This window comes from Tachypleus tridentatus, chromosome 2, assembly GCF_004210375.1.
Source record: "Tachypleus tridentatus isolate NWPU-2018 chromosome 2, ASM421037v1, whole genome shotgun sequence".
NCBI classification, from domain to species: domain Eukaryota; kingdom Metazoa; phylum Arthropoda; class Merostomata; order Xiphosura; family Limulidae; genus Tachypleus; species Tachypleus tridentatus.
Window position 1 is genome coordinate 45,503,660 of NC_134826.1, and position 15,960 is coordinate 45,519,619.

A 15,960-nucleotide genomic window follows, 5' to 3' on the forward strand; every position below is an offset into this window, starting at 1 on the left:
TATGGCTAGATTTGAAAGTATTAAGTATAACAAAAAACCTTATGTAAACGTAGCTCTTTACAAATAACTAGATAAACTAGGCAGACCTCTTCAGGATACTGCGTGATTCTTAATTACTGTTAACGTGTATAAATAAAACAGATGGACATCTTTAAGATACTACGTGTTTGTTTGTTATTATGAAAGTGTCAGTAACAGAGATGGGTATTTTTAAGTTACATTGTGTTTGTTTATTATTATGAATATGTCAATAATCCAGATGGGTATCTTTAAGTTACAGTGTGTGTCTGTGCTACTTAGAATTATGTTTAAAACTAAGGTGCATAATAGGCTACTGCAGGAAGAGTGCAGTTTTGCCTGAAAATAAACGTCTTCATTCTTCAACTTCTGATTTCACTGATGTAAAATCGTGCTATCTTTAACAACAACAACAACATGAGAAATTGCTGAAAGGTATACTCTCCTCTAATAGTCTATTTGTGTCATGCTTTTATTGGTGGTAAGGGTTAAGATTTTGTTCTCAATATTTTTATCACGATAAACTTTGTTTTTAAAATAAATATCATTACTTAGTTGACTAAATGTTACGTAGTTACACATACATAAGTGTAGCATAGTTAGGTTTACCCCAAAAAACTTGAAGCGTTGCCAAGTTTGTCTTACATTCGAGTTTTATGTAAATCGCACCTATTGAAGTCTCGAGATGGGTGGCTATTCAACTTTTGTACCGAGGTATATACCAATCTATAAGGTGGACGTCTCTTCGGATTTTCCACTGAGGTCTATATCAATTCATAAGGTTGATGGCTCTTCAATCTCTGTATTGAAGTTTATACCAACCCGTAACATGGATGACTTTTCAGTCTTTCTGCTGATGTCTATATCAATCCGTTAGGAAGATGCCTTTTCAGTCTTTCTACTGAAGACTACCTAATGACTCAAGATCAGTGCTGCCTACTTTGTATAAATGAGTTTTAAACAGTTGTTCTTTCTATAATAATGCGTGATTTAAAATTTATTATTAATTCATTAAATAAAAAAACGTAAAACTTTATGTTACTTCTAAATGATCCTTAATATATATTTTATTACTATAAACAAACACATGTGTAAGGTAGTTATAAATCTGTTATTTGTGAAATGAGAATAATGGGTCTTATTTTTCAATAATATTGTTTTTCTTTTATGAGATTGGAAATAATTTTTTTAAAAATTCGTTGTCAACATCTTAAACGTGATCTTATTCTCCACTAGATGGCTCTTTAAATGTCTTACAAAATAAATGTTAATTAGATTTAATATGTATATAATCTTTGATGTTAATAGTGTAGAAACGATGTTAGTACAGAAATGACAACGTATTAAGATCCGTAGTTTATAAATTTTATTTCCTATTCTTCTGAAACCTGTTAAGATTCTTTGATAGATTGTTTAGGCAGATTATTTATGATGAAACTTTGTAGAATGGACGGCAACTGTTTGTTGTGGAGACACAAGTGTAAAGGACGACGTTTCGAAAGTCTTCCGCCTTTCGTCTTCAGACCTGTCCTCTACACCTGTTAAGATTATTGAACCCTCAGTTGTAGGGAAAAAAAACTACATAATTATTGTTGCTCGTTTTTTATGTTACCTTATTAGATTAGGTAAAGTTTCAAATTATGGCTATGAACTGTACAGTTCATCCTATGTAGCCTTACGGCTGGCTTTTTGCTAAAGGTTCATTCTCTGAATGCTTTTGTCAAAATCATTATATATCTCTCTCATGCATGAGACGTTATTCCTATCACGTGACCGTTGTGCCTAGGTCGCAATATTGCTACTTCTCCGAAATTGATTTCAGCAAAGCGACTCCTTTAGAAGACAATTGCTGTCACAGACAATTATTTTCGGTTTGAGCGGATAAACTACATTATTGTAAGTAAAGTTTGCTGTTTCCTTTTCGGTGAGCTGATCATATCTTAGAAAAACACTAAACTGTATGTTTTTTTTCTGCTTTATCCAAGATTCTTTGTTTCATTATATCTGGAGTTTCTTTCTTTGTCATGGATGAATATCGACAGAGGAAAATATTACTTTTCTTCTTGATGTAGAAAGATGCTAATTCAACATCCTCTTTACTAAACTACTAATATTTTCAGGACGTGTTTCCTATTAAGAAAAACAAACTACACAATAAGCTAGAGGACTTGAATAGACTGGAACTGCCTGTTAAAAAAAAAAAAAAAAGACGTTTGGACGTCTATACTAAGGCCTTCGTATGGAAGCCGAAACGTCATTTTTTCTTTCAACAGGTACTTTCAGTACATTCAAGTTCTTAAATTTACTATCTCTGCTCTGCACAAACGTCTACTGAAACGGCATAACTGGTTATTTGTACTGTGTCCATCGTAGGTAATGAAATCTAATTTTAACGTTATAAACACTTGAATTTACCGTTGAACCACTAGTAAAATAAAGTGCTATAAATCTCAAATCGGAAAATACAGTGATATTGATAAGATAAAAATATTGCAACATGAAAAAAAATCGAGTCCTGGTTCTTTATAATACCATTAATATTCTTCACATGGTTCTCTTCACCTTACCTCCCCAGTGGTACAAAGGTATATCAGCGCTAGAAACCGGGTTTCGATACTCCTAATGGGCAGAGATGTGTAGATTTGATTTTAACTACAAACAAACTCTTCACCTCCTAAGAAGTGGAAATCAGACCTTCCAGTGAACTAATGGAAGCCTATTAAAAATTTATTTAGAAAGTGAGGCTATTTTATGTGAAAATTACTTTAAAAACCCATGCATTTTCAATGAACTTGAATCATGCGTATTTGTACTTCCCGTTTTCATAACTTCAGCTTCTCAGCAATGAAATTCAAAACATTCTCAAATTGTTATATTGTGTGTTTGCTTATAGCAAAGCCACATCTGGCGATTTGCTGAGTCCACCAAAGGGACTCGAACCCCTGATTTTAGCATTGTAAATCCGAAGACTTACTGCTGTACCAGAGGGGACTTGGTATTCGGTATTTTCTTCTTTATCAAATTAGTGGCATTAGTAAATGTTATTCAGAAGCCATAATAAACCAGCTTTAGTACCAGTAATATTGCGATTTTATGAATGGTTAAAGTTGGAAAATTGATTAAGTACAAAATAAGTTAAGCAGGAAACATATATAAAAAGATTTCTAGCCATTGCGCAAGTAAAAACCTATAATTTCAGGAAATTTCTTTTGAATTTTGTTCCCTAATAAATAGACAAGAAAACCTGTAAAAATGTTTAAAACTGGTTAGCATTTCTGTAAATAAACGAACAGGTAGACCAGCAATTAAACGCTAATCTTACACAAAGATACCGAAATACTGTTTTAAGCTATTGCTTTAATCGTACCTTACATGAACTGCTTTTTCTTTCTCTTGAAGATTGGTATATCTCATCTCTTAAAATGTTCTTATCCAAAGCACCTGGTTCGGCATGGCCAGGTGGTTAAGGCACTCGACTCGTAATCTTAAAGTAGCGGGTTGGAATCCCTATCACACCAAACATGCTCTCCCTTTCAGCCGTGGGGGCATTATAATGTGACGGTCAATTCCACTATTCGTTGGCAAAAGAGTAGCCCAAGAGTTGGAGGTGAGTGGTGATGACTAGCTGCCTTCCCTCTAGTCTTACACTGCTTAATTAGGGACAGCTAGTGCAGATAGACTTCGTGTAGCTTTGGGCGAAATTCAAAACAAACCAAAACAAATTGGTTCGAGCGACTCGCTCGTTGGGCCAGGAAGATTTAGAAGTTGAACGATTTGTTAATATTATCCACTTAGAACAATTGATGTATTACGATGCACACGTGATATATCAAAATTCTGAAACATGGCACATGAAAAAAAAAACATTTGATAGAGTTATTAGTCAAAAACTCTAACACTTGATGTTAGCATATGTGGACAAAATAGCTTTAAAATCGCGGGCGGTTGTTAAAGTTAAGTACAAAACTCTTCCTACGGCGGATATCAAAACATGAATTTTGGCGTTATAATCCACCATTCTTACCGCTGACCCACAAAGAGATACCTTGGACGTAATTAACAACAGTATAAATAAACATAATATTACATTAGAGATTATTTGTATTCTCTATTATGTCCCTGATATAAATCACGATTAAGAAGTAGAAACTTTCTGGTAACAACAAAGTGCTTTCTGTCATTTTTTTTACCCTGCACGCTTTGAAATACGAACACTATCCAATCATACTAACAGTTCGTGTCGATTTACTGAATTAATCCGCCTTTCACCCTAATGGCACAACGTTAATTCTGTGAACTTTAACGTTAGAAACAGAGCTTGGATATCCATGGAAGACATGCCACAAATAGCCCAATGTGAACTTTATGCTGAACTACAAACAAAATAATTAGTGTCTCCTAGGAAACGAAGCTCATGTACTTTGTTGGGTTTCTATAAACCGTTGTACGACACCCTTAATGGAACGTGTTTTACATTTAATAAAGCAAAGAAAGCTTATTGGTTAAAAAATACCACAGAGTTGTTTGTTCCAATAATAATCAACAAATTTTAATTTGTAAGGCTGTTGTTAAGCGATATATTATTATTTCATTGTTTAAAAACGCAATTTATAAATAAACGTATGTCTGTGATTAACTTATATGATCTAATAAGCTGTACCGAGTCTGCAACATTTCCTTACGGTATCCAAATTAGCGTCACGTACAGCTGTACCGGGTCTGCAACATTTCCTTACGGTATCCAAGTTAGCGTCACGTTCAGCTGTACCGAGTCTGCAACATTTTGTTACGGTATCCAAGTTAGCGTCACGTTCAGCTGTACCGAGTCTGCAACATTTCCTTACGGTATCCAAGTTGGCGTCACGTTCAGCTGTACCGAGTCTGCAACATTTCGTTACGGTATCCAAGGTAGCGTCACATTGTTACGAAACGTTTCGTTGTAAGCATTTTTGCAGTTGTAATTTATGCTTTATGTAACATATCGGTTTGGTGTGTTTTGAATTTCACGCCCTACACGAGGGCTGTCTGCACTAGCCGTCCCTAATTTAGCAGTGTAAGACTAGAGGGAAGGCAGCTACCCATCACCATCCACGGCTCTTAGGCTACTCTTTTACCAACAAATAGCGAGATTGACTGTCACATTATAACGCTCCCATGACTGAAAGGGCGAGCATGTTTGGTGTGACTGGGATACGAACCCGCGCCTTAACACATGGTAATACAGGCTTAGACACCCTCTCACTTCATAGCGTTTTGTAATTTTTAAATGATTCCAAAATGTTTGTATAAATTTACAATCTATTATAATTTTCGCCACCAATCGACTTTATATTTTTAAAATATACTTGTCACTAAGTCAGTATACGTAACAAAAATTACCATGCCACTAAATCAGTATACGTGATAAGAATACATTCTTCCAATGCGGCGGCAAAGAAATGTTCAGTAACTATAAATGTTCATATACTTATTATAACTGATCATGGTAAACATACGTACAAAAGGTTAAAAAGATTTATAAGTAAAAACTGAGAAAAACTAATAATACTGTATGATATCTCAGTATTATTGGAACCCTAACTTGGTTAACTGGTGGTGTTGAATTCACGTCGTACTCTCGTAGTCTTTTTTTTTTTCACTTATAATTTGATTTCCAATAATCATAAAAAATGGAAATATTTAGAACATATTTCCTTCTACTATTCTTCAACTCCGAAATATCTAGAACATATTTACTTCTACTATTCTTTAACTCCGAAATATTTAGAACACATTTACTTTTACTATTCTTTAACCCCGAAATATTTAAAACATATTTACTTCTACTATGCTTTAACTCCGAAATATTTAGAACATATTTACTTCTACTATGCTTTAACTCCGAAATATTTAGAACATATTTACTTCTACTATTCTTTAACTCAGAAATATTTAGAACATATTTACTTTTTCTATTCTTTAACTCCGAAATATTTAGAACATATTTATTTCTACTATTCTTTAACTCCGAAATATTTAGAACATATTTACTTCTACTATTCTTTAACTTCGAAATATTTAGAACACATTTACTTTTACTATTCTTTAACCCCGAAATATTTGAAACATATTTACTTCTACTATGCTTTAACTCCGAAATATTTAGAACATATTTACTTCTACTATGCTTTAACTCCGAAGTATTTAGAACATATTTACTTCTACTATTCTTTAACTCAAAAATATTTAGAACATATTTACTTTTTCTATTCTTTAACTCCGAAATATTTAGAACATACTTATTTCTACTATTTTTTAACTCCGAAATATTTAGAACACATTTACTTTTACTATTATTTAACTCCGAAATATTTAAAACATATTTACTTTTACTATGCTTTAACTCCGAAATATTTAGAACATATTTACTTCTACTATGCTTTAACTCCGAAATATTTAGAACATATTTACTTCTACTATTCTTTAACTCAGAAATATTTAGAACATATTTACTTCTTCTATTCTTTAACTCCAAAATATTTAGAACATATTTACTTCTACTATGCTTTAACTCCGAAATATTTAGAACATATTTACTTCTATAATTCTTTAACTCAGAAATATTTAGAACATATTTACTTCTTCTATTCTTTAACTCCGAAATATTTAGAACATATTTATTTCTACTATTCTTTAACTCCGAAATATTTAGAACACATTTACTTTTACTATTCTTTAACTCCGAAATATTTAGAACATATTTACTTCTACTATGCTTTAACTCCGAAATATTTAGAACATAGTTACTTCTACTATGCTTTAACTCCGAAATATTTAGAACGTATTTACTTTTTCTATTCTTTAACTCCGAAATATTTAGAACATACTTATTTCTACTATTTTTTAACTCCGAAATATTTAGAACACATTTACTTTTACTATTATTTAACTCCGAAATATTTAAAACATATTTACTTTTACTATGCTTTAACTCCGAAATATTTAGAACATATTTACTTCTACTATTCTTTAAGTCAGAAATATTTAGAACATATTTACTTCTTCTATTCTTTAACTCCAAAATATTTAGAACATATTTACTTCTACTATGCTTTAACTCCGAAATATTTAGAACATATTTACTTCTATAATTCTTTAACTCAGAAATATTTAGAACATATTTACTTCTTCTATTCTTTAACTCCGAAATATTTAGAACATATTTATTTCTACTATTCTTTAACTCCGAAATATTTAGAACACATTTACTTTTACTATTCTTTAACTCCGCAGACCAGCTGATTAATTCTAAAATTAAAAGGATGGTTTGTTTAAGTTAGGCACAAAACAACACAAGGGGCTATCTGTATTCTGCTCACTTTGGGTATCGAAACCCAGTTTCTAGCGTAGTAAGTCCACGGACAAACTGTTGTGCCACTGAGAGGGAGAACATTCAAAAGGAAATAAAATAATTCCTGTGATACTCAGTATAAAAAGTCAAATAAATGTTATTTAAATACTGTGTGTAATATAAATGTCAAGTGATTGGTTAAATATGCCTGGTTTAAAAATAAAACCTAACTAGTTTGATACATTCTGTTCTAAGGTGTTGTCAGCAAGTATTTTTTGAAACAAAAACAAATAGAATGTTTAAGAAGCAACCCTATTCAGTCAGGTATAACACTAAGCTTTATTTCAAACCGCTCACATTCAAGTCTTCACTTTTTTTTGTCTCCCATTGGATATAGAGATCCTGTACTTATAGCTTGTAAAACATTAAATAATGTGAGTGTAATGTACTTAAAAAAAATATTTTCATCATTCCTAAGGGAAAAACTATTACTAGCGACAGTAGTTTCGGAAAACCTGAATCATTTTTGTTCCTAAGCCTCGTAGCGGAAACATGCTTCTCTCGTTTTACATGCCCATAAAGTGTACAACTTTCTGAAAAGATCGAAGCCATAAAAAAATTCATTAGAAATTCATGACTCCAGTAAACGCGATTACGACCAAAAACTTATTTTGTATTACATAAGCAAGATGCCGCAATAAAGTCATCACAAGTTATATTATAACTTTTTTCTTCACGCGCTTAACAACGTCACCTTTAACAACGGTTTTTTTAGTCTAGTTTGAGCTTGTAATTTTGACTCTTATTTTTTGTCAGTAGGTATAATAATGGTTTGTTTTAAAATTTTACTACCATTTCTTGCGCCACGTGATATCGTGAGTTTCTTTTCTATTCAAACTTTTATTCTCTATTGCTAAAATATGAGATAAATCTTCTTTTCTACTTTGTTAATCTCTATCAAAATTAATTTTTATTATTATATTCCAAGACAATACTTTTTTTTAACGGCATCCAGTCAGAAAACGTAAGAGCCTTAGAGGTTCATTGTGGGTCGTTTTTTTCCTCTCTATTTGTTCTTTAGGTTTGTTTCCCAGAATAAATCCTTCTTATTGTATGAACAAATGTCATGTAGTTCTGTTTTTAACTTCTGTGAAAAATATGTTATGAAAAACAAAAAAAAATTCGTGAAGTCATTTATTTATTCTAGATAAGAAATATGTGTTCGTAGTTCTATCTCCGCTTTTCCATAGATTCCTGTTTCTCTAGGTTAAGAGTAAAGCTACGGTTGACTCTCTGTGCTCTGACCACCACAGGGAATCAATCCTCAGACTTTAGTGTTATAAGTCCGTAGACTTGCTACTGTCTGACTATAGGACTCCAAACTAGGAGAGTTCCTCCAGTGGCACGGTGGTATGTTTGCGGACTTACAACACTGGAATCCGAGTTTCGATACCCGTGGCGGGCAGAACATACATATAGCCCATTATGTATCTTTGTGTATAACTACAGTCAAACAAACCAAACTAAGAGTCATTAAGTTTGGTACTGTATGTGTAAAAACGGCTCGTTTGGGTTGAGAAAATTTTTACGTAGAGGAGCGAACAACTTTGTGAACTTGATGATGACCGAAGAAGGTCGAAACGTTGTTCGCTCCTCTACGTAACAAAATTTTCTCAATCCAAACGAACCGTTTTTACATATATATATTTCTCCACAAGTTGGTTTTCTCGACATCACTGATAAGTTTGGTACTGGAGAAAATCTATTAATGGCGATATAAAACTAATATTTCTGTCGTAACACCGAAGTTATTATGGAATATGTTAAAACTTGATCTTATGAAAAAATGACGTTTTATGGCACACTGAAAGGTAATATCCTTATTACTAGTTACAGCCAACTGATGATGGTATAAAGATTTAACCTGTAATTGTGCCAAAAAAACACTCTTTTTGTGATTTTTTACTCTTAATATTGTAGCACAAGGTGCCTGAAAAGAAATTATAAAAAATGTTATCTCCCAAAGTATTCTCCCAATGGGTCAACACTAAAATCCAGGGTTTTCATAGCTTAGTGTTAAACCAAACTTAAAACATTATATTCGTATTGTTACAAAATTTCTAATATCTGTATTTTAAGGTACTTACATTTGGGTAATTATTTTTAACACTGCGTATTTAATCTAACCCGTTGGCATAAAGCGAAATAAAAATAGGCATACCAAAATGAGCAATACACACACACGCGCTTATCTTGGTGGTTAAGTGGTTAGGGCGCTCGACTCGCAATCAATCTGAGGGTCGCGGGTTCAAATCCCCGTCGCACCAAACATGCGCGCCCTTTCAGCTGTGGGGGCGTTATAATGCGACGGTCAATCCCATTATTAGTTGGTAAAAGGGTAGCCCAACAGTTGGCGGTGGGTGGTGTTGACTAGCTGCTTTTCCTCTTGTCTTTAACTGATAAATTAGCGCACATATCCCTCGTGTGGCTTTGCGCGAAATTCAAAACAACCAAACCTCTTTCGTATTCTGAAATCCAGAGTTCTAAACAACAAGAAATAGTACAACTAAAAGTCCAGTATATATTCCAATAAAAGTGTGTATCAAGTGGTGGAGGACTTTTATTGGTTACAAAGAGCTTCCATTTGGGTTATCGGTTATTATACTTGTTACCACCGTGTCGTTTAGTAAGGTCATTACACAACACGTTCACGACTTTATATTTGTGTGTGTGTTGTATATACTTGTTTGATTGCATCTATCAGTCACAGTAGTCGAAAATAATAACCACTCCAACATAGCGGATCCATGCTGATACTAAGAACCGAATAGAACATTGCTTTTTTCATGACTCTTTATTGTAAAATTGTATTATATCTAATTGCATTGTCTCTAATATTCTATAATTCTACGTTACTTACTAGATATCATCTAAGAATAAAATGGAATTGCTCCATTATTACTAGCTTACTGTCTAAATGTAAAGAGTTATTGTCATGTTATTACTGTCCTGGTCTAAAGGTAAAGTGATATCCTTTCATTATTACTAACTACATTCTAAAATTAAAATAAGATCGATGCATTATTATTAGCTACAGTCTAAAAGTAAAGTTAGCGTAATGTTATTACATGTTATGGCCTAAAGTAAACTGATTATTACCAGGCTAACTATAGTCCAAAAGTAAATTGATATGGTCACTTTATCATTAGGCCAACTATGGTCGAAAGGTGAAGTGATATCGTTGCATTATGACTAGTTAAGGACTCAAACTGCCATTATACGGGCAAACTCACAGTTGATGGATTTTTCTTTCATATATAGAAATCACCTTAAAAGCTTTATGAAACTATAACAAATTGAAATTTGCTTGTTTTTTTATCTCTAGCGTCTTACTTGAGTAGAAAAGTGTAGGTCATAAATGCGGTAATAATATTGAGGCTGTGGGTGCTGAACGAACATAAAACCCAAAGAGTATGTCCTGAACTGCCGCGAGCGTGTCATTACATACATTCCGCACCCAATGTATCTATAAAATAGTCTCAGGCTTTAAACAAAAGTACCCATATAGTTAAGTAGTTCAACATATAAGATTATAAGTGGTATTCACATATAGTTAAGTAGTTCAACATACAAAATTACTAGCCACGGGAAGCATTCTCAGAATTTTGAAATATTAATGGTGGGGCTCTCCTTTCGGCACATTTTTTCGGATGGGGTCTCGCCCTCCGCATCTCCTCTCCCTGAGTTCAGAATTACTGTATAGCAGTCCTATAATTTAAATTTTTTCAAGGGTATTATTTATATATATATTTATATACAAGTAAGAAATAGTTAAAAGAAACGCAACTTTGCTTAATTTCTACAAAATAAAGAATTATACAGTTATTTTATTATACATCCATCTTCATCTAGAGAACAATAATAATGTTATAAACTACCAACTTTCTTTGCCACCATCATGATGAAGTAAGACAACTAAAAACGTTCTTCTGTTTTCGAGATAGTTAGGAAGAAGAAATAGTGCAGTCTTGTATAATTGACAAACTGTATTTAACCTTGGAACTCCACCGTTTTATAAATATATATATTTCTATCAAATTAATCTTTTATTCTTTTCGGTTTCACGGAGATTTTTCCTCCATCCTTGGTCTCTATTCTGTCGAGTAAAAACTTCCATCTCCTATCGGTCGAATTTTTCATGGGCCTTATCGATAAGTCTCAATTACACAAACATCCGTTCAGAAAGTAGAAAGGATTAAAGAAACTGGTCTTCTGGTGGGTTTGGTTTGTTTTGAATTTCGTTAAAAGCTGCACGAAAGCTATCTGAGCTAGCTTTCCCTAATTTAGCAGAGTTAAGACTAGAGGGACAGCAATTAGTCATCACCACTCACCTCCAACTCTTGGACTATTCTTTTTTCAACGAATAGTGAGATTGACCGTCATATTATAACGACCTCACAATAGAAAGGGTGAGTATATTTAGAGTGACGGGGATTCGAACCTGCGACCCTCAGATTACGAGGCCACTGGTAGGTCAGTGGTAACTTCTCGGGCTTAGAACGCTAAAATCCTGGTTCGATTCCCCACAGGTCGTTCTTTGTGTAGCTTTGCGTTAAAAAATAAACAATCACTAAGTCACTAAAATCAAGTTAGGGAAAGTTTTGAAAGTAAGGAGAACCACTTCCAAGAAATAATTGAAGGGACACATAATATCAATTTTCATGCCAAAAATAGCAAACAAAGGAGAGTAATATGACCTCCAAGTAAAGGATCTTTACAAGAAAATTCACTATTTAACCGAATTCAAGATTACCATGCAAACGTTTACAGTTTTAAGATTCATCTTATTTTCATCTTGATAAAACAAAGCACATTGTTGGGTAGTTTAAAACATTATTTTGTTACTGAGTTTCATGTTATACGAATCTTATCCAAGGTCACGTGCGTTTCTGTAGATTCAGCTATGTAGTGTCCGAATTTACACTTTTTGTTCACTTTTCAAACCCCCTGTGAGAGGGTCAGATTCTGTTTTGCAAAATATAGATGTATACATTGTTGTTCCTTGGTTTTGTTTATTTAGGGGTTTGATTCAACGCAGAGCGCGAGTAGCGTACTGTGTGGTTTCATGTTGAAACAACAACACATTTATTTAGTCGATTATACAAAATCTGTGTTTTACTACTTGACTCAGCACTAGATGTTGTGTGACACCGTTAGCTTACTAATACTTTACCATCCTGATAATACAACCTGGTGTATGAAATATTTCCTTGATGTTAAATTAAATAGAAAATGAGTCGCTACACATAATACGAAGTTGACGTATGTTCGTTCTAATAACGTTATAAAAACTACTTAGTCATCCATACTTTGTACTTGTGCACACGGAAATAATCACCATGACACATTCTAAGTTATAAAGGGAGCTTTCTACAAAAAAAAGGGGTATATTAAGGTGATCGTAAAAAATATGCTATTTTCATTCCTTGTTTGAAACGACGTAAAATGGGTTAATTTGTAGTCATATAAAACCTGGATTGCTTCTCTAAGCGGTAATTGCTCTGTAAATTAGTAAGAAAACTAATAAAAGTTGAAGGTGTATAACACCTGTACTGACAGTAAACGTAATGTGTCTTCAACGTTCAATTCGATCAATATTTTTGTCATATCCACCTCAGGATAATAGACATGTATATGTGTAAAATATTTCCAGTGTTTTTATAAGATTACCAAGATACCAAACTAACAGAGACAACAAAACTAATTACGTCTGAATTAACTGTTGTTTGTAACTAAGCACGAAGCTACACAAAGGGCTATCTGTTCTCTGCCCACCACGGGTATCAAAACTCGTTATTTTAGTGTTGTAAGTCCGCAGACATACCCCTGTGCCATTGGGGGGGGCGTCCAAATTAGTCCATTAATATATCGGTAGTAAGTCAGAGAGCAAGTAATAATGAATATCGAGTTTACTGCTCGCGAATTACAGGACACAGGTAGTTCATTGTGTAACTTTATGTTTGACATGAAACAGAACAACAGATATCTGAATAACAATACTGGTAAATCACTTTATATTTATCATATCTATTGTTATTATTTTGCAGTCTTTCTCTTTTGTATATCTTCTGTTTGTATTTGTTTAAACATATTTGATTTCCTCATTTCAGCGTTTCATCGATAAACTTTTCTTTTGTTTAACCTTACATATATATGTCTTTCTTAAGATTACTTTCACAGTTCGTGTAACAAGGGAGAATTCGCTGTATGTCAGAACAAAAGCCTGTGTCTTGACCGAAACCGCTTCTGTGACGGGATCTCAGACTGCCCTGATGGGGAAGACGAAAGTTTCTGGAAATGTTGTAAGTACTTTTTCGTTGTAGACATTCTCTTTTCCTCTCTTTGGGCCGTGCATGACCAGGTGGTTAGAGGGCTGGACTTGTAATCTGAGGGTCACGGGTTCGAATCCTCGTCACACCAAACATGCCATGGAGACGTTATAATTGAACGGGCAATTCCAGTAGTCGTTGGTAAAAGAGTAGCCTAAGAATTAGTGATGACTAGCTGCCCTCCCTCTAGTCTTAAACTGCTAAATTAAGGATAGCTAGAGCAGATAGCCCTCACGTAGGTTTTCGCGAAATTCAGAAAAACGAAGTTATAACTACCAACATGTTTGTTTTGTTCCTCTAAATTACTGAAGATGGGAATTTTAAAGCTTCGGAAGCATTTAAAAACGCTTCATATTCTTACATTCGTGTTTTCCTTTATCGTTATAAAAATAGGTTGTTGTTTGTTTTTAGCCTTCAAGAACTGTTTATTTATTATTTTTAATCATTCATCACAATAGATGAAATCAGTTTTTTGGTGACCGAATGATGAGCTGTCGTTGTTTTCAGTTATCTTTAAACCCATCTCCTGGGTCTCATCTGATTAGAGATAATTCTTTCGGTTCAAGTTACTTAGTATGGTTAACTCACCTGTTCAAATGAATTAACATTTTCACGTCAGTGGTAATTACAATATTGTTTTTTTTTTGGTTTGTTTTAAATTTAACGCAAAGCTACACGAGGGCTATCTGCGCTGACTGTCCCTAATTTAGAAATCTAAGACTAGAGGGAAGGCAGCTACTCATCACCACCCACAACCAACTCTTGGACAACTCTTCTACCAACGAATAGTGTGATTGATCGTCACTTTATAACGCCCCCACGACTGAAAGGGCGAGAATGTTTGGTGTGACGGGGATTCGAACCCGCGACCCTCGGATTACGAGTCGAGTCTCTCAACCACCTGGCCATGCCGGGCTCACAATATTGGAAGACGGGATATTGAGGGCTCAACTATCTAGTAAAGACTGAACATGTCCCTGTAGTGTTATGAACAAAAATAATAATATAGGTAACTACTACTGTTATGAAAAAAATAATGAAAATGTACCACCCTGTTCAAACGATACAATAATCCAAGAACCAATACAATGTGACTACAACTGTTGTAAACAAGAAAAAGTAAATAATAATAATAATAACGTACCATTCAAACCATATGACGTTTGACGATTAATGAATACAGATCTGAGCTTCAGAGAACTATATTTCAAGATTGGTTTTTATTCTTATCGCTGCTAGTGAACAGTCAAGAATCTTTAATTTCTATTTATTGTATTTCTTTTAATAAGATCCCGTCACGGCCAGGTGGGTTAAGGCGTGCGACTCGTAACCTGAGGGTCGCGGGTTCGAATCCCCGTTGCATCAAACATACTCACCCTTTCAGCTGTGGGGGCGTTATAAAGTTACGGTCAATCCCACTATTCGTCGGTAAAAGAGTAGCCCAAGAGTTGGCGGTGGGTGGTGATGACTAGATGTCTTCCCTCTAGTCTTACACTATTAAATTAGGGACGGCTAGCGCAGATAGCCCTCGTGTAGCTTTGATCGAAATTCAAACACAAACCTTTTTTTTAATAAGAACTGTTTTATTTATAATATAATTTGTGTTGCACAATTTTTCTTAGAATTAATTACAAAAACGATGATATACCCTTTAATTTCGCTAACACAAATGTACTAGTAGACTATTAGGTAATCAATAGTTTGTGGCCTTTGTGGCAGTTTGAAATTTAAAATACTTTTTTCGATAGAAAATACCACGTGCATTTAAAAAATATATAAAACACTTCTACACCAACTATTATTTTTGCAACAACAACGCCAAACCTACAATCACTTTCTTTATAAAAATAAAGGTAACAGTAAATAAACAATTATAATATGTCGTAAAAGGTACACAACGTTATAGTTTTCCGAATAATTAAGCCTGATATTTGACGTATTTCTGCATTTATGACAACTCATGCCACGATCTTGCCAAAGTGATCTGTCGTCTTCCAACTGACAGAAAATTAAAAGCTGAACTTGTACATTATAGATATTTAACTTACAAAGATGCACATCCGTCATTTCATGAATGGATAAACATGTTTAACTGAGAAAGTGAGTTAGTTGTCAACAGAAATAGCCTACAGTCTATATACGTATTTGCAATACAATCTAATTTTTATGTAATTTAATAGGAACCTATTTTTCAAGATAAACGAGCAAGTTTTAAGGTAAAGG

General features: G+C 33.7%; 1 protein-coding gene across 3 annotated transcripts in view; it reads left to right on the forward strand.

Moving 5' to 3' along the window:
- LOC143242520 (uncharacterized) overlaps positions 1 to 15,960 on the forward strand; it is a 71,784-nt gene that overhangs the window by 20,810 nt on the left and 35,014 nt on the right. For all 3 annotated transcript variants that reach the window (XM_076485949.1, XM_076485954.1, XM_076485958.1), the window contains exon 3: positions 13,576 to 13,710. In XM_076485949.1, the coding sequence (XP_076342064.1) occupies positions 13,576 to 13,710 (135 nt within the window). The remainder of the gene's footprint in view (positions 1 to 13,575; positions 13,711 to 15,960) is intronic.